At 44.9% G+C, this 16,739-nt stretch overlaps 1 protein-coding gene across 1 annotated transcript; it reads left to right on the forward strand.

Moving 5' to 3' along the window:
* Nucleotides 1–4,707: 4,707 nt before the first annotated feature.
* On the forward strand, nucleotides 4,708–14,370 carry eve1 (even-skipped-like1). Its single transcript, XM_038273579.1, has 2 exons — nucleotides 4,708–5,013; nucleotides 13,749–14,370. The coding sequence occupies exons 1-2, from the start codon at nucleotides 4,759–4,761 to the stop codon at nucleotides 14,223–14,225; spliced, it is 732 nt and encodes a 243-aa protein (XP_038129507.1). The 5' UTR covers nucleotides 4,708–4,758; the 3' UTR covers nucleotides 14,226–14,370.
* The last annotated feature ends 2,369 nt before the right edge of the window (nucleotides 14,371–16,739 follow it).

Raw genomic sequence — 16,739 nt, forward strand, 5'->3', positions numbered from 1 at the left:
TCATCCATCTCCATCCTTCCATCCCATCATCCATCCATCCAGCCATTCATCCATTCATCCATCCATCCATCCATCCATCATCATCCATCCACCCATCCATCCATCCATCATCCACTCATCCATCCATCATCCACTCATCCATCCATCATCCATCCATCCATCGATCCATCCATCATCCTTCATCCATCCATCATCCATCATCCATCCATCCATCATCCATCCATCCATCCAGCCATTCATCCATTCATCCATCCATCCATCCATCATTCATCCATCCATCCATCCATCCATCCATCCATCATCCACTCATCCATCCATCATCCACTCATCCATCCATCATCCATCCATCCATCCATCATTCATCCATCCATCATCCATCCATCCATCATCCATCCATCCATCCATCCATCCTTCCATCCATCCATCCACCCATCCATCCAGCCATTCATCCATCCATCATCCATCCATCCATCATCATCCACCCATCCATTCATTCATCCATCCATCCATCCACCCATCCATCCATCCAGCCATTCATCCATCCATCATCCGTCCATCCATCCATCATCCGTCCATCCATCCATCATCTTACAATCCATTCATCCAACCATCCATCCATCCATCCATTCATTCATCCAGCCCTAAATCCATCCAGCATCCAACCACTTATCCATCCATCATCCATCCATCCATCATCCATCCATCCATCCATCATCCATCCATCATCATCCATCCACCCATCCATCCATTCATCCATCATCCATCCATCCATTCATCCATCCATCATCCATCCATCCATCATCATCCATCCATTCAGCCATTCATCCATCCATCATCCATCCAGCCATTCATCCATCCATCATCCATCCATCCATCATCATCCACCCATCCATTCATTCATCCATCCACCCATCCATCCATCCATCCAGCCATTCATCCATCCATCATCCGTCCATCCATCCATCATCCGTCCATCCATCCATCATCTTACAATCCATTCATCCAACCATCCATTCATTCATCCAGCCATAAATCCATCCAGCATCCAACCACTTATCCATCCATCATCCATCCATCCATCCATCCATTCATTCATCCAGCCATAAATCCATCCAGCATCCAACCACTTATCCATCCATCCTTCCATCCATCCATGGATTTCACAATCCATTCAAAGTGAACACAGATACAAGATCCAGGAATCAGCAGCAACCTGCACAAGGACGACAACACAAGTAGACAGACAGTGAAACACAATACCTAGGCATCAGGAAGCCTAACTTAAACTAGTTAACACTCAATGGGGCAGTATGTGCAGCACGTGTGCAGGAACACCTGCAGGGGCTCAGAGCTGCCGCCATCTGCCACATTATGAAGAACCCCCCCCTACCTACAATAAGTTAAGGGGGTATGGAAACCAAACATCCATCAGGTTCCTGTTACTGAAGCTAGCTGCAGAAAAGATAGTTTTGATGCTGATGGACCACACTCTGCGCTCAGAGGGGAGGGCTGGAAAAGTTTGTGTCCATGATGGGAGGGGTCAACTGCAGTCTTTGCATGAACCAGGCAACAACACACAGGTGGAATAAGCAGTCCTATAGATTTATTAATAAAACAGTGAGTAGTGGATCTGGCCAGACTTCAAGGTTTGCAGGGGAAATTGTTTGGCAAAACCCTTAGGAGAAAAGGTAAGCAATGTTAAATTAAGGTTAGACTTACTTACTTAGACAAATTTTATTGTTGAGATTTCATTTTGTACAGTAAATGAGCGGCAGGTTAGCAGTGAAATGAACATGTCCATTTCATAAAGCGCAGCAGTGGTCAAATGTAAACAGTGTGGGAGAAAAAACATGGTCATCATTGATGATGTCACGGGCTTGGGACACGCAGCGCTGGGATGAAATGTCTTTAATGGAGGGAAGAGGAGCCCCCATGATCCTCTCTGCTGTTCTCACCTTCTTCCAGTCTGAGGAGCTGCAGCCTCCACACCACACAGTGAGACAGCTGCTCGGAACGCTCTCTATGGGGCTTCTGGAGAAGGTTGGGGGGATGGGGGGGGGGGGGGGGGGGGGGGGGGGGGGGCAGGTGGGCTCTCCTCATCCTCCGCAGGAAGTCCAAGCGCTTCTGGGCCCTTTGGACCAGTGAGGTGGTGTTTCCAGTCCAGGTGAGGGTGTCTGTGATGAATGTGGTGCTGCTGACCACCTCTACAGCTGAGCTGTTGATGAGCAGTGGAGCGTGGTTAGGACGCTTCTTCCTGAAGTCCACCATGATCTCCTTGGTCTTCTCCACCTTCAGGATCAGGCTGTTATCTCTGCTCCACCAGCTGCTCCACCTCCTCTCTGTAGTCCAGGTCGTTGTCGTCTCTGATGAGGCCCACCACCGTGGCGTCGTCTGCAAACTTCACCATGTGATCGGTGGTGAACCTGGGGACGCAGTCGTGTGTCATCAGGGTGAACGGCAGGGGGCTCAGGACGCAGCCCTGAGGGGAGGGGCTTAGACTGATGACATCAGAGGTGTTCTGTCCGACCCGGACTGACTGAGGTCTGTTGGTGAGGAAGTCTAGCAGCCAATAGCAGAGAGGTGTACTGAAGCCCAGCTGTTCCAGTTTTCCTATTAGATGCTCCGGACGTTCTTCCTTCAGGCAGGATACATAGCCTTAGATGAGTGGAACATACAGGATGCCTTCGCTCAGCTACTCAATAGACCTCCACCACCCAAACCATCACTCTGTGACATTCAAATTCAGCAGTCTATAACCTCTGATCCTGTTCCTGCAGCATCACCAGCTGTTGGTCCCCCCCCAGCCATCTGCTTCCTCCAGGCGTAAGCTCCGCCGCCAGGGAAAAAAGTCCTCTCCCTCTCCGGTGGGTCAGCCTACCGCCTCCATTCCAGTCTCAGTTATGGAACTTCTTTTATGGGGAAAGGGAGGATCTTTTCCCTTTCCTTCCACCTCCATCAGCTCCCCGCCAGCCAGCACTTCCCCAGCCAGATCCCAAGCCAGGGCCCTTTAGCGGGCCAGAACCAGGGCCTTTTAGCGGGCCAGAACCGCTGGGATGAAATGTCTTTAATGGAGGGAAGAGGAGCCCCCATGATCCTCTCTGCTGTTCTCACCTTCTTCCAGTCTGAGGAGCTGCAGCCTCCACACCACACAGTGAGACAGCTGCTCGGAACGCTCTCTATGGGGCTTCTGGAGAAGGTTGAAGCCTACCGTCTCCATTCCAGTCTCAGTTATGGAACTTCTTTTATGGGGAAAGGGAGGATCTTTTCCCTTTCCTTCCACCTCCATCAGCTCCCCGCCAGCCAGCACTTCCCCAGCCAGATCCCAAGCCAGGGCCCTTTAGCGGGCCAGAACCAGGGCCTTTTAGCGGGCCAGAACCAGGGCCTTGTAGCGGGCCAGAACCCAAGTCAGGGTTCACCCGGGGGGGTGAGGATGTGGGGGCAAGTTTCTGCGACAACGGAGGGACACAAGGGCCAAAAAGAGTGGGGATCCTGGTGGAAAACGGGTCCCAGCGTTCTCGCTCTTCTAGCTGGTCCATCTTCATGAGTTGTTTTCCATAATGGCGGTCATACAAACAAATCGAGCCTGTAAGATACCAAACAGGAAATAGTGTATAGCGGATGTAGATTTGACCAATCAGAGGCCTCCTGTGTGTGGCGCAGCAGAGTGTCTGCGGAAGGGGCAGGGGCACCTTTGCATTCACAGCGACACACACAGATGACCTGGTTTCTGAGTATAAACCAGCCTTCAAGCGGGGAGAATGGCGCTAGGCTTACCGCACCGTGGCGTCACTGCTGGAAGATGGCAGGAGGGAGGGGTTACTATATTTGGGCAAAAATGGCCGCTCCCAGACTCAGTGATCACTGATTTTTTCACTATTTAACGCTAAATTCATTGCATCACTGTGAACGTTTTAGGTATAAATAATGACCCATTGATTAATCCTTGCTGACCAGAATTTTCCTTTAAAACTCACCAAATCTGATCCCACTGCAGCCCACAGGTGACCGTTTTTGTAATTTCCTATGAGAAAAAATAATTGTATTGCATGAAGCAAAAGGCCTGCTCCCAATGAGGCATTTTAGTGATTTACTGATGTGATGGAAGATTATGAATGAATGAATGATTTAAACTTCTGTTCCCCAAATTAGCAGCTGCGTTATTTGCAATGAAAACAAAATAAAAGCTAAAGTCAGTGGATAGTACTAACATCATGTGTTAAACATCTACAGTAGCTATTAGAGCCTTGCAATGATCTCCATGTCTGACTCCTCTCAGCGCGTCTGTTTGGAGGCCGGCTGAGATGATTCGTTCCTAAACTGGAACACATCAAACAGATGAAAACAATAAGTGTGTGTTTGTGGTCTCCACATCCACGTCTTTAATTCTCCATAACAAAAGTACAAAGGCAGAGAAGGAGACCAAAGGGAACACCTTTAACACCTCTCAGAGCCGCGGCGCCGCTTCTGCTCCTGGAGAGAGAGACGCTGCTGGCCCCTGGGTGCTGGGGGGACGGAGGGGCCCTAGATAAATGTGTCTGCTTCCTCCTGCGCCTCAGCGGAGTTACAAACGTCCCTCTGTTTAACCCGCAGACAGACAACTCATTTATACATAACTGAAATAAATATATCAGAAACGTATTTTACAAACAGCAATCAGATTTTTTTTTCATTTGAATATTTTTTTAGATAAAAAAAAAAAGCCAATTTAAGGATCTAAACTTTGATCCATGAGTGTGAAGCAGCGCGTGTCAGTTGGTGATGGAGGAGTCTTCTCTCCTGCGGCGCACAGCGGCTTCCTCTCCGCTTCCTGTCGTTTCAGTGGCGGAGGGCAGACAGCCAGCACTCCGGGAGGACCAGCCGGGCCCCCAGGAGCCCAGCAGGCGGCACCGGACGGCCTTCACCCGGGACCAGCTGTCCCGTCTGGAGCAGGAATACCGCAATGAGAGTTACGTGTCCCGGGCTCGGCGCTGCGAACTGGCAGCAGCGCTCAACCTGCCGGAAACCACGATAAAGGTAATTTCTGCTGGGGTCTGTGTGGATGACCAGCAGGGGCGGATTTAGGATATTTGGGGCCATAGGCAAAGACAGGCAGGGGGCCCTTTGAATGGAGAAGACAACACATAAAACAGATCCATTCTCCAGATAGATAAATGTTAATAGAATAGACATCCATTATCTGTTCTAGGTTGTGTCCCTCTCTTCTTGTCCCTTTTCTTCTTGTTTTCCTCTCTATGTTTTGTACTCAGCTGACTTTTCATGCTGTCTCTAAAGGAATGAAAGATTTTTTCCAAGCACTAAGCTCACTTAGCTGATTGCTCCTTCCTGTGTTTCCAAAAAGGCCAAAGTAAATAACCCAGTCCTTCTTTTCACTGTAGACAAGCCATGATCTGCTTATCTGTTCTCCATTTTTCATTTGGATGAAATAATAGCTGCATGAATCATGACAGCAGACAAGATAGAGGAGAGCAGGAGGCGGGGTTACCAATCTACTCGCTCTGGAGAGCAGAGTTCGCTGCTTTTAGATGTTGTCTCCAAAGTCTCCAGTAGCAGAAAAAAGTCTCTAGATTTGGCGCTAGGAGCTTTTTAGAAATCAAAGTGCTAGAGGGGTCTGAAAAGTGGCTAAATATAGCGACTAAAGCGCTAAGTTAGCAACACTGCTCTTTGCATGGTTTGTTTTCAAATGGTTTGCTGCTGTCTGTTTGGACCTTTCTGAACATGTGCAGCAAATGGACTGATCCAATATGGTGGACACTGAGGGGGGGGCTGAGACACACTTAATATTATCAGCGTTCTGATGGCATTTTAAAGAAAGGTTTTTTTTTTTTATCAAAATCATAATTAATGTGCACAAATAAGGAATAGTTGTATTAACCATACATGGAAACATAGTTTTATGGCTCTGCATAGTATATCCCAATGGTAAATCCCCACCTGCAGGCCTGTGATCGACCTGCAAAGACTTGCCGCGGCAGCCCTTCATCATTCTCATCATCATCATGAGAGCATCTTAGTTGTTTTTGGTAAAGGATTGGTGACATTTAAACTTCTTGTTTTATTATTAAATGTGGGCAGAATACCTTATTGATGCTATTGATAACAAGAAGAGGTTATTTGCTGTAAATAGGTAAAAAGTAAAAGCTTTGTGTTGGTATGATTAAAATTGAACCTGAAAATTCCCTAGAAATACAGCCTGTCCAATACAAATAAATGAAGTTCTGCTTATTTTGAAAAGTGATTCCTGTTTCACATATTCAAACTGCAGCAGTGTCATGGTTTGATCTAAAGCTCGGACCCACATGCAGAGAAACCAATTCAGGGAGACCAGGGGAAAAGGTTTAACAGGTTATATTGAAGAAATAAAGCACGGTGCAGAGTTGCTCTGAACTCTGCTCAGCCGGAACTGGAAGGTGAGGGGAAGACACAGCGATTAGTTCAGGCTCAGTGGGAAATTTCATTTGTGGATTTGGAGAAGAGGATCTGGTTGCTGACTCACGTTTCCAGAGAAGTTGTAGAATCTTTGACTCCAATCTGTGTGCTGCATTCCAGTGTTAGTCAGATTCGGCAGAGGGCGGAACAAGGTTTACCCAGAACATGGTCGGTTGTAGGTGAACGGAGAAACTGACTGCCACTCAGATTTCCTGCGGTACTTCAACGGGTCGTAGTGGAGATGATTCCCTTGCTCAGTGTGTAAACTCAACGTCCTCTCTGGGAAACTGGATCCAAACCTCCAGTTTGAATCCCCAGGTCAGTTTGAGGCTAAGTTGATTCCTCCAATGAGTGAAGGTCCGAAAGATCCAGTTTGCAGGATGACTTCCTGCCGAGAGGCAAAGACAAAAAAAGTTTAAACTCAGGTTGACAAGAACTCAGTCTTACTCAGCAAAAACTCCGCTTGGCTAGAGTAGCCAAAACTGGCAAACACTCTGGCGTCGAGGTAGTGGCAATCAGCAGCTTAAGAACGGGGAAAACCATCAGCAGGTGTGTGAGGAGGCGGACCAGAACCAGGCGCCTCCTGCTGGTGGAAGGGAGACAAACACAAAAAACAAACACACAGACTGGAGCCCTAACAAGCAGGACCATTTTTAAATCCTTGCATCTCATCTCAGCAACATTGGAGAATTTACCCACATACTTAAAAAATACACAATAAAACACAGAGGGCATCCAGTGTTGTAAATAGTTTTAACCCTTTACAGATTACTTCCTGTTTTTGGTACATTTTTATGTTTTAGATCACGAAATAAATGTTAAAGCTGAGAAATATAGAGGGGATATTAAAAAGAAATTTAGTTTGTTAGTTTGGCTAAATAAAAAAGTCCATATATTAGATCTATGTAGAGAATTCAGAGACATGTTGGTGAAGATTGTCAGTAATCCAGGTAACAGTCATTGCAAAAAAAGTAAAAAAAAAACAATCCCCTTTCAGAAACATTGACAGGTATGGGGCATTGCAGGCTAGCAAAGAACCCAAACAACCCCCATTTCATCCGTTTCTATTTGCATGTTTTCTACACAAAATAAGGTTTTGTTTTTTGATCCACTCTATAAAGCCTGGAACTCAACGCTATTTCTGACATTTTTAATTGAAAAAGTTTCCTGGATGGAAGAGAAACGTCTTCAAACTTGGAAACAAAGTCCAGTGGATTGGGTTTTTTTCTTTTACTTATTTGGAAGTTACAAATGTATAAAAATAACTTCATAACATAATTTATGAGGTTAACAGACAAATGATTTAACATCTTAAATGATCTTTAATAACTACTTTTTAACAACATCCAGCATCTGCATTAAAGGCTGTTTAAATCTCCAAATTTTCTTCCTCTCTACCTGGATTTTTCCTTCCTGAACACAAATGACCCCCAGAGACGCCCTTATTGCCCCTTTAGCAGCAGCAGAGAAATCAGCTCGTCTGCGTATGTGTCGCAGTTAACCCAGATATGCCCCCCCCACCCCCCCCCCCCCCCCCCCCCCCCCCCCCCCCCCCCCCCCTTCTGGAGACACTCTGCTGCACCTCTCCAAATTGTAGGTGACAGCAGACAGTGCTGCAGACAGGAGAGAAAGTAGGCCTCTGATTGGTCAGTTCTACATCCCCTCTACGCTAAACGTATTTCCTGTTTGGTACCTAATGGCAGAAACTCTGGCTGTAGCGCCGTCCACAGCGCCTGGCACACCTCGGACACTATCCCAGACACCGTGCAGGACGCTAGTTTGTAGCTCAGTGCGACGGTCTGTTGTTTTGCACCCGAAGCCAGAACACGCAGCGTCACAGTCAGTCTTCGGAGAACACTCACGGGTGAACTGTGTGTCGTCCGGCGTTGGATGAGGGGTTGTAGACGGCGAACATGCTCGTTAAACCGACACACTGACACCCACAGTCCTAGCTAGTTCCTGATTGTCCCTCTGCTGTTGTTGCGTGGAATAACATAGCTTCAAAATTAGGCATAAATCAAAAATATCTGAGAATACCTGCGACAAGCTAACTGCGTTACACTGCTTCAGAAGGACAACCAGCCCTTTTCCCAGCATGTACCAATGTTCACTGAGAGGGGAGTAAAAAATGATAGGAGACTAAAGCAGTTCAGGGTCAAACGACGCATCACCAACAGGAAAATGAACAAACAACACATCCTTATTTTCAAAACAAAACCATTTCTAATGAATCTAAAACCATATTTCTACACCTATGTTGTCTAAGTGAATCATTTCTGGTTCTGCAGGTTATATAAATGAAATGGACTGAGCAGTTGTTCTTCCTGGATGACTGCAGAGACAGAACTTTCTTTCTCCTCCATCAAACAAAGAAACTAGCTCTGAAAAGAGCCTGAATTCTGTGTTTGTCATCTTTAATGTCTGCATATCGATGTGAATAATTCATCTCTGTATTGCTGCTGTAGGTTTATGGTAGAATATACTAACAGTAAATATAGAGTATATATATATATACACGCAGCCGTCAGCGAGGGGTTAGACTCAGCTTATTTTAACAGTCGGGAGCCAAATGCAGATTGTTAGTTGACCTATGGTTGAAAACCCTGTGTTAACCTGCTATTTCCATGAGAAAGAGGCTTAAGTTAAACAGAGAAATGGTACAGTTGCAGCACTGAAGCTCAGAAAAACATTTCCAGGTTCCCATCATATCACAAAGCCTGACATATTTCACTGCTGTGTCTTTTTCCTCCGAATATAAACATGTTTTCCCGTTCATCAGCCTGGCCTTTAAAAAGATTAACTTTCTTTTTTTTTTTTATTATTGATATAGACCGTTACATCTATTTAGGCTGCTCTGTATCTTCAACTTATGTCCTTATAGTATCACAATATGGGTTGGAAGAAAGGAAAAAAAAAATTATATATATATACTGTATGACATGATCTGCAGGTTTAGCTCTTGAGGGGAAGAGAAATTGCTCTTTGTGCTCACATTTTGACTGCAGGCCTTTAGTTTAACGCACTTTTTAAAGAATAATTGATTTATTTTTTTAAGCATTTTTCTTTAATGAATTGAGCGTATGTGTGTCTGGTAATAACACTGTTGGATCAGGGGTGGGCAACCAAATATCCCTTTCCCATTGGCTGGAAAACCTTTGTAAACATGGAAACAATTGTCTTTTGCACCAAAATATTTTTCCAAAAAATCAAAAATTGCCAGAGTAGTCTTAGGAGGAGGTTTTTCGACTCACAAAACAAAAAGCACTCCTGGAGAATTTTCTTGTTTCTAAAAAGGGGGGTTTTCTTTACTTATAAAAAAATAACAGAAATATTCTCAGAGTTGACTTACAAAAAATCCAAATATAAAAGTTAAGATGTGTGTGAAAAACTGTTGCACTCCTCACTCCTTCAAACAAACAATCAGATCCGCCTCATCAGCTGCTTCTACTTGTTAATCTCAGCAGGAGGCGGACTGACAAGGAGGAGGGTCAAAGCAAAACCAATACATAAACAAATAAACAATAGCTCTACCATTCACACAACCTTAGATCGTTAACATTAATAATTTTGCAAAAAAATAAATTAATCTAATTCTTAATAGGCTCGAACACTGGCAGTACGAGCAGCTCACTGACTCGTTCCTACCCGGGTGAAACGACTCAGCCAGTGACCCACGTTTAACTCATCCCTCTGATCGGCATGCTGTGGGAGCACCAGAGCCGGGTCGACTCTCCACATTACATGATACCATTAAACGCAACGTATGGACGTCAAAACAACGCACAAGTTGCTTCTGATCTAACAAACAGAATCAACTCTGTTTCCATTTGATAAACATGCGGCAGCTCTGGTGAGATCCATCCTGATATCGCGAGCTTCCAAGGTTTCACTCGCTAATCAGTCTGGAGACTCTCCGTTGAAGAAAATGTGGAGCCGTTCACCAAACGAACGTCCAATCAGCGTTGGCTTTGAGGCGGGTTGAGGTGTGATGCAACGAGAAGCGCGACAGTTCAGTCTAAAGAACATGGCGGCTTCAGCCGATGAAACTAGCGTTAGCGTGGCTATCGAGCAAGTTTTATGGGAATTACAGAGTATTTCTTCACTGAAAGAAGAGCAAAACACTGCTCTGGAGGCTTTTCTCAGGGGAAAAGATGTTTTTGCTCTTCTCCCGACTGGTTTCACCAAGAGTTTGATCTATCAATTGGCTCCTCTTTGTCATATACGTACGTCATATGCTTTGTTAATCTGATTGGTTTATTTGGCCCGTCTATCACTAACATAGGCCAATCAGCTAACCAGTATTTTCGCCCCTTCCCAAAATTACTTCAACGGAAGGTTTCCAGATGGATATGCGGAGCAAATCCATCTGGCAGAGTCAGGTTACTGGTGAGAGGAATTCAGACAGATAATAGAGAGAAACAATAAAGCCCACTGACTACGCCCTGGCTTCCTTCTATGTTTCTCTCCACTATTTAGTTCCCGCTCTATACTGTATAGTGATGGAGGGATGTAACATTTGAATTTGCTTATCTTCAACTCTGTCATTCACCACAGTCAGCTCCACTCTGCAGTTCCAGTGGTCTTGTATCCTTGTGGGACAATCCTTTTTGGGTTTTTTGGCCTACCTTTCTTGAAGTCTTTTATTGTTTCATCTGCATTTTTTCTCTCTCTGTGTTTGTTCTGTCAGCTGTTACTGGCAGAGATGAGATGATCATGTCCACATATGCCTATATTTCTGCACAGAGTGTATACAAAACAAAAGTTCGATGCATACAGCTTTTCAAGAGGGAATGTGCATCTTAGCAGTGAAATCAACATTTCCATTTATAAAGAGGAGCAGTGATCAAAATGTAAACAGTTTAGGTGAGGCATGGTGCAAAGGGCATTGATATGGAAGGTTCTGAGCAGTGCAAAATAAGTTCTATTTAAAGGGATTTCAAAATTCGCTATGTAGAGCAAATATGTTTACAAGTGTGATGCAGAGTCTCGATATGTGACTTGATTAGAGTTTCAACTGTTCAGCTGTCTGATGGCAGCAGGGAAGAAGCTGCTGCAGAACCTGCTGGTCCTGCATTGAATGCTGGGAAGCCTCTTCCCAGAGGGCAGCAGGGAGAACAGTCCATGGTGGGGGGGTGATGATGTCACGGGCTCGGGACACGCAGCGCTGGGATGAAATGTCTTTTATGGAGGAAGGAGGAGCCCCCATGATCCTCTCTGCTGTTCTCACCACTCTTTATCGTGGCCACAGCTGTTGCATCATTGCTCCAGCTGCTGTTTCGTAGCCACAGGTGCTGCATCTTAGCCACAGGTGCGGCATCGTAGCCACAGGTACTGCATCATAGCTCCAGCTGCTGCTTCATAGCCACAGCTGCGGCATCGTAGCCAAAGCTGCTGCTTCATAGCCACAGCTGCGGCATCGTAGCCAAAGCTGCTGCTTCATAGCCACAGGTGCTGCATCTTAGCCACAGCTGCGGCATCGTAGCCACAGGTACTGCATCATAGCTCCAGCTGCTGCTTCATAGCCACAGCTGCGGCATCGTAGCCACAGCTGCTGCATCGTAGCCAAAGCTGCTGCTTCATAGCCACAGCTGCGGCATCGTAGCCACAGATACTGCATCATAGCTCCAGCTGCTGCTTCATAGCCACAGCTGCGGCATCGTAGCCAAAGCTGCTGCTTCATAGCCACAGCTGCGGCATCGTAGCCACAGGTACTGCATCATAGCTCCAGCTGCTGCTTCATAGCCACAGCTGCTGCATCGTAGCCAAAGCTGCTGCTTCATAGCCACAGCTGCGGCATCGTAGCCACAGGTACTGCATCATAGCTCCAGCTGCTGCTTCATAGCCACAGCTGCGGCATCGTAGCCACAGCTGCTGCATCGTAGCCAAAGCTGCTGCTTCATAGCCACAGCTGCGGCATCGTAGCCACAGGTACTGCATCATAGCTCCAGCTGCTGCTTCATAGCCACAGCTGCGGCATCGTAGCCAAAGCTGCTGCTTCATAGCCACAGCTGCGGCATCGTAGCCAAAGCTGCTGCTTCATAGCCACAGGTGCTGCATCTTAGCCACAGCTGCGGCATCGTAGCCACAGGTACTGCATCATAGCTCCAGCTGCTGCTTCATAGCCACAGCTGCGGCATCGTAGCCACAGCTGCTGCATCGTAGCCAAAGCTGCTGCTTCATAGCCACAGCTGCGGCATCGTAGCCACAGGTACTGCATCATAGCTCCAGCTGCTGCTTCATAGCCACAGCTGCGGCATCGTAGCCACAGCTGCTGCATCGTAGCCAAAGCTGCTGCTTCATAGCCACAGCTGCGGCATCGTAGCCACAGGTACTGCATCATAGCTCCAGCTGCTGCTTCATAGCCACAGCTGCTGCATCGTAGCCACGGCTGCTGTATTGTAGCCACAGATGCCCTGGGGGTCGCTGACAGAAGCCAGCTGCCACCAAGCCCTCTGACAACCAAAGGTAGGCAAAGTGTGAAGTGTCTTGCCTAAGGACTAGGGATGCACCGATCCGATATTTTTATCGGTATCGGTCCAGATATAAGGGATAAAAAAATAGATCGGTATCAGTGACAATTTACTCGATATAGGGCTGATCTATTCATTCTAACTCTATGCTATGCTCTGCCGTCATGCGGCAGCACAACAACACAACACGGCCATATTGTTTATGATGAAGGGAGCAAAACGATCTGCGGTCTGGAGGTTTTTCTCGCTCTCTCATCCTACTAGCCTAATGGCTACGTGCAATATTGGTGGGAGAAATGTTCTGAGGGGCGGTGTTAAATCTTCAAACTATAACACCACCATCTTATTGAAACACCTCCAGAAGTTTCATAACAAGGAACGTGAGAGATGTTACTTGATAAGGACCCTTTTTTTAAAATGTTGAACAAGTCAGAGAACTTTTGGTCTAAGATTTTGTGCACAGTTGTTAAATAAACGAGTCTTACCTTTTTTATTTGGGTTGTTTCCTTCTTTTTTTTTTTAAGAAAAGGGAAGTCAAATTATATGCACAGAAGAATGATCCCAGTTTTTTTTTCACGCAATACAACCATTTTTTAGGTAATAAGTCAGTGCTGTTTTTGTTATCGGTATTGGATCGGTATCGGCCGACATTAAACTTCAAATATCGGTATCATATCGGAGGTGAAAAAAGTGGATCGGTGCATCCTTACCAAGGACTTTAAAAGCCAGAGCTGGGGTTTAAACCGACAAACCTTCGGTTGAGCTGAAACGTTCTGTCTTCTCTTCATCCACACCCCTTTTTACAGTGACTTAACCTTGTTTGTTGTTTTTTTCCGCTCTCGCTGTCTGCAGGTGTGGTTCCAAAACAGGCGGATGAAGGACAAACGTCAGAAGCACTCCATACCGTGGCCTCACCCCCTCATCAACCCTCTGGGGACGTTACTGATGGCTCACGTTTCTCCATCTTCTAACATGGTGCCCCCCTTTACCAAACCCCAGCTCCCCCACATACCGTTCCAACACTACCCTCCACTTACTCTTCCTTCTATCATACATGGTTCTCATGCTGTGCCAACCAAGCCGCCTGCTTGTTTCCCCAACTCCCAACAACACAGTAAGCCCTGGGAGCTCCCCCCACCAGCGCTACTTCTTTATCCCTCTGCTGGCATCGTAAACCATCACATTTCGTGCCGCTGCTCCTTTTGCCCTCAGTGGGGACCGCAGCATCGCCTTCAGGTCCAGTGGGAAATGAAAGGACTGAGCAACACCAGCGACTCTGCTGCCAAAAAACAGACTGCCTCACTAGAGTGGAAGGAAGAGCTGATGTGAAAACAGCCATTTACTCTCCATATGTTTTCTTTTGTTTTCCTTCTTGTTTCTGTTCAGCCAGAAAAGCCAGAAGTGCAATTGAGATAATTTATTCCCAAACTCGAGGTCGAAACGCTCGCTGTCACTTTTCCTTATGCTTCTAAAACAAATTTTTTAGGATAGATATGAAACCTTTCGGCACAAAGTTAACTCCATGCTTGACCTTCTGACTGGTGTCTTGAAATGTTTCTTAAAACGTATATTCTGTCCTCATCACTGCATCTGTTTTATGAAGTTCATACGTCCCTCTATCGCCCAGCATGAAGCTGACGGCCCCATCATTGTATTTTGCTCACTATAACACAATTGTTCCCATATATTTTCTTTAATCCTTCAGTATTTCTCTTTCACCCCCCTCGTTCTTTTCCTATCTTTCTAAATCACAAAACATTGGATCTTTGCTGTCGTGTTTCTGTGCAAATGTCAATAAATACTCTATTCTAATTCACAGCTATGATGGTTTTCTTAGTCTGGTAGGCTTCTGCCTTCTTCAGAAATGTTGGTCTTTGTGGCTGAGTCACACCCAGTGGTGGGGGGGGGGGGGGGGGGGGGGGGGGTTGATATTTAGTATTTTTAACCCTTTAAAGCCCGATCTAAGAATAAAACAAAACAGAAAATTACTTTTTTTTGGTTTGAAGTCCTTATTTGCCCTTTTATACAAAATATGTAAAAAGAAAAAACAGAAATACATTTTTAATATTAATAGTTTATTACTATGCGATAAGTCAAGATTATTTTTGGTGTAGTCTTCTACTGGCTGTTATCAGGTATATCTGATTGTGTACAATAGGATTTTGAGCAAAGTTTTTACCATTAAATGATGCAAAAGGTGTCAGATGCAAAACATTTCAGAAACCGTATGTATCAAATACGATACATTTGGCATTACAGGGTTAAAGTTGAATGTTACTGTTAAAAGTATGATGGCTCTTTAACCAGAAGTGTCTGTTAGATGTAGAAAAGTTAAAGGCAGAGCGAGACATTGATCAAGATAAAAGCTCTTTGCAACGTTAACAGCAAAGCAATGTTCCATTTAAAACAATATCTGATTAAAATTAGATGTTATTTACATTTATGTCATAAATCTCTTTGATTTAAGGCTACTTGCTTAATTTTTCCCTGTTTTTCTTAAATTTTGGCCGGAAACAGCTACAGAGAGAGTCAGGAAGCTTTCAGGGTGAGCAAGGAGCTCTATTTAGGAATAAAACAACAGAAAGATGGTTGTTAGCTACATTTGATGCATGAGGCTGTTTATTTTTTCAGTAAAATATTCACATATGTAGCTGTGCTTACATCCACACAAGTTCCCAATGGGATTAAAAGAGGTCAGTTTGCATCGTTCCGAATAACTTAATCCAGTTCAGCATTGCCATAAACATTTGATCAGAACCTCAGTCAGCTTCTTTCCAATTCCCCGTTTTGAAGGATTGGTCCGCCGTATTCTACTTAACCTTGGGTATCCCACGATTCATGGAAAAACCCAGCTCTCTCCCTGAAATTTTAAAGATAATATCAAGTGCTACCCAATCATTTATATGATTCTTCACCTTCTGTCAGTCATACCTGTTACCAGTGCTTCTGTGGAAAGTGCTAACTCGGGTCTTAAAGCAGTGAAAACTTTGCTGAGGTCAACAATGGGACAGGAAAGGTTTGTGGCTTTGCTACTTTTGTATTTGCACAAGGACATTCAGTTAGACATCGACAAAATCATAGACATATTTGCCCAGAAGCATCCCAGAAGGTTGACATTTGTAAACCCATTATCATCATCATAAAGTTTGTAGTAGAGAACAATATTCTTTGTGTGGTTTAACTTTGTTTTTTTTTGTTTTTCAACAGTTTATCTTGTTAAAATATATTCAAAACTCCTTTGTATTACTTGAACCATACTTGAACCCAAGTTTTTTTTTTATTTCATGTTCTGTGTAAATATCATTTCTGGAAATAAAGAAACTCCTTGTTTAATTGTTGATGAGGATCATTTTTTTCTTCAAACTACCTTTTAACCTTGTGCATGCTTAAAAAAACCGAGAGATCCTTTTTTAATTACAATAATGTAATCATGCTAATTCTACTTATGTTCATCCATTAAAATTATCAATTAAAAACCCTTGGATGAATAATTAGGGTAGTGTGAAAGAGTGAAGATGGTATTCTTTGGTCTTTTAGCCTCACATTGTCTTGACCTGTGACCCTTGACCCCGTGACCCCATGACCCTTAGGTGCGCACCCCCCTTTGAAAAATCCTGGATCCGCCCCTGATATTGGAAGTGTTGTGTAATGTTTGGTTTATTGAAAGGTTTTATCTGACCCTGTGTAAATAGGTTTGACTGATATTTAAGCTCAGATTCTTATATCTCTGCAGGTTGGGGACTATAACTCTGATATCTGAGACGACGGTTCTGCTGCTGAAGCTCCTCAGAAATGCTATTAGCACCTAGAACAGCAGTGAGAAGTTCAGCATCTATTCTTTGT

The sequence above is a fragment of the Cyprinodon tularosa genome, unplaced genomic scaffold, assembly GCF_016077235.1.
Source record: "Cyprinodon tularosa strain WSP-4 unplaced genomic scaffold, ASM1607723v1 ctg878, whole genome shotgun sequence".
Taxonomy (NCBI): Eukaryota; Metazoa; Chordata; class Actinopteri; order Cyprinodontiformes; family Cyprinodontidae; genus Cyprinodon; species Cyprinodon tularosa.

What these genes read in the sequence shown, in the direction of transcription:
- eve1 (XM_038273579.1), top strand. Translation starts at nt 4,759, where the DNA reads ATGGAGGAGTCTTCTCTCCTGCGGCGCACAGCGGCTTCCTCTCCGCTT. An exon ending in TGCCGGAAACCACGATAAAG is followed by an intron (nt 5,014 to 13,748) that starts GTAATTTCTGCT and finishes CGCTGTCTGCAG; the next exon opens with GTGTGGTTCCAAAACAGGCG.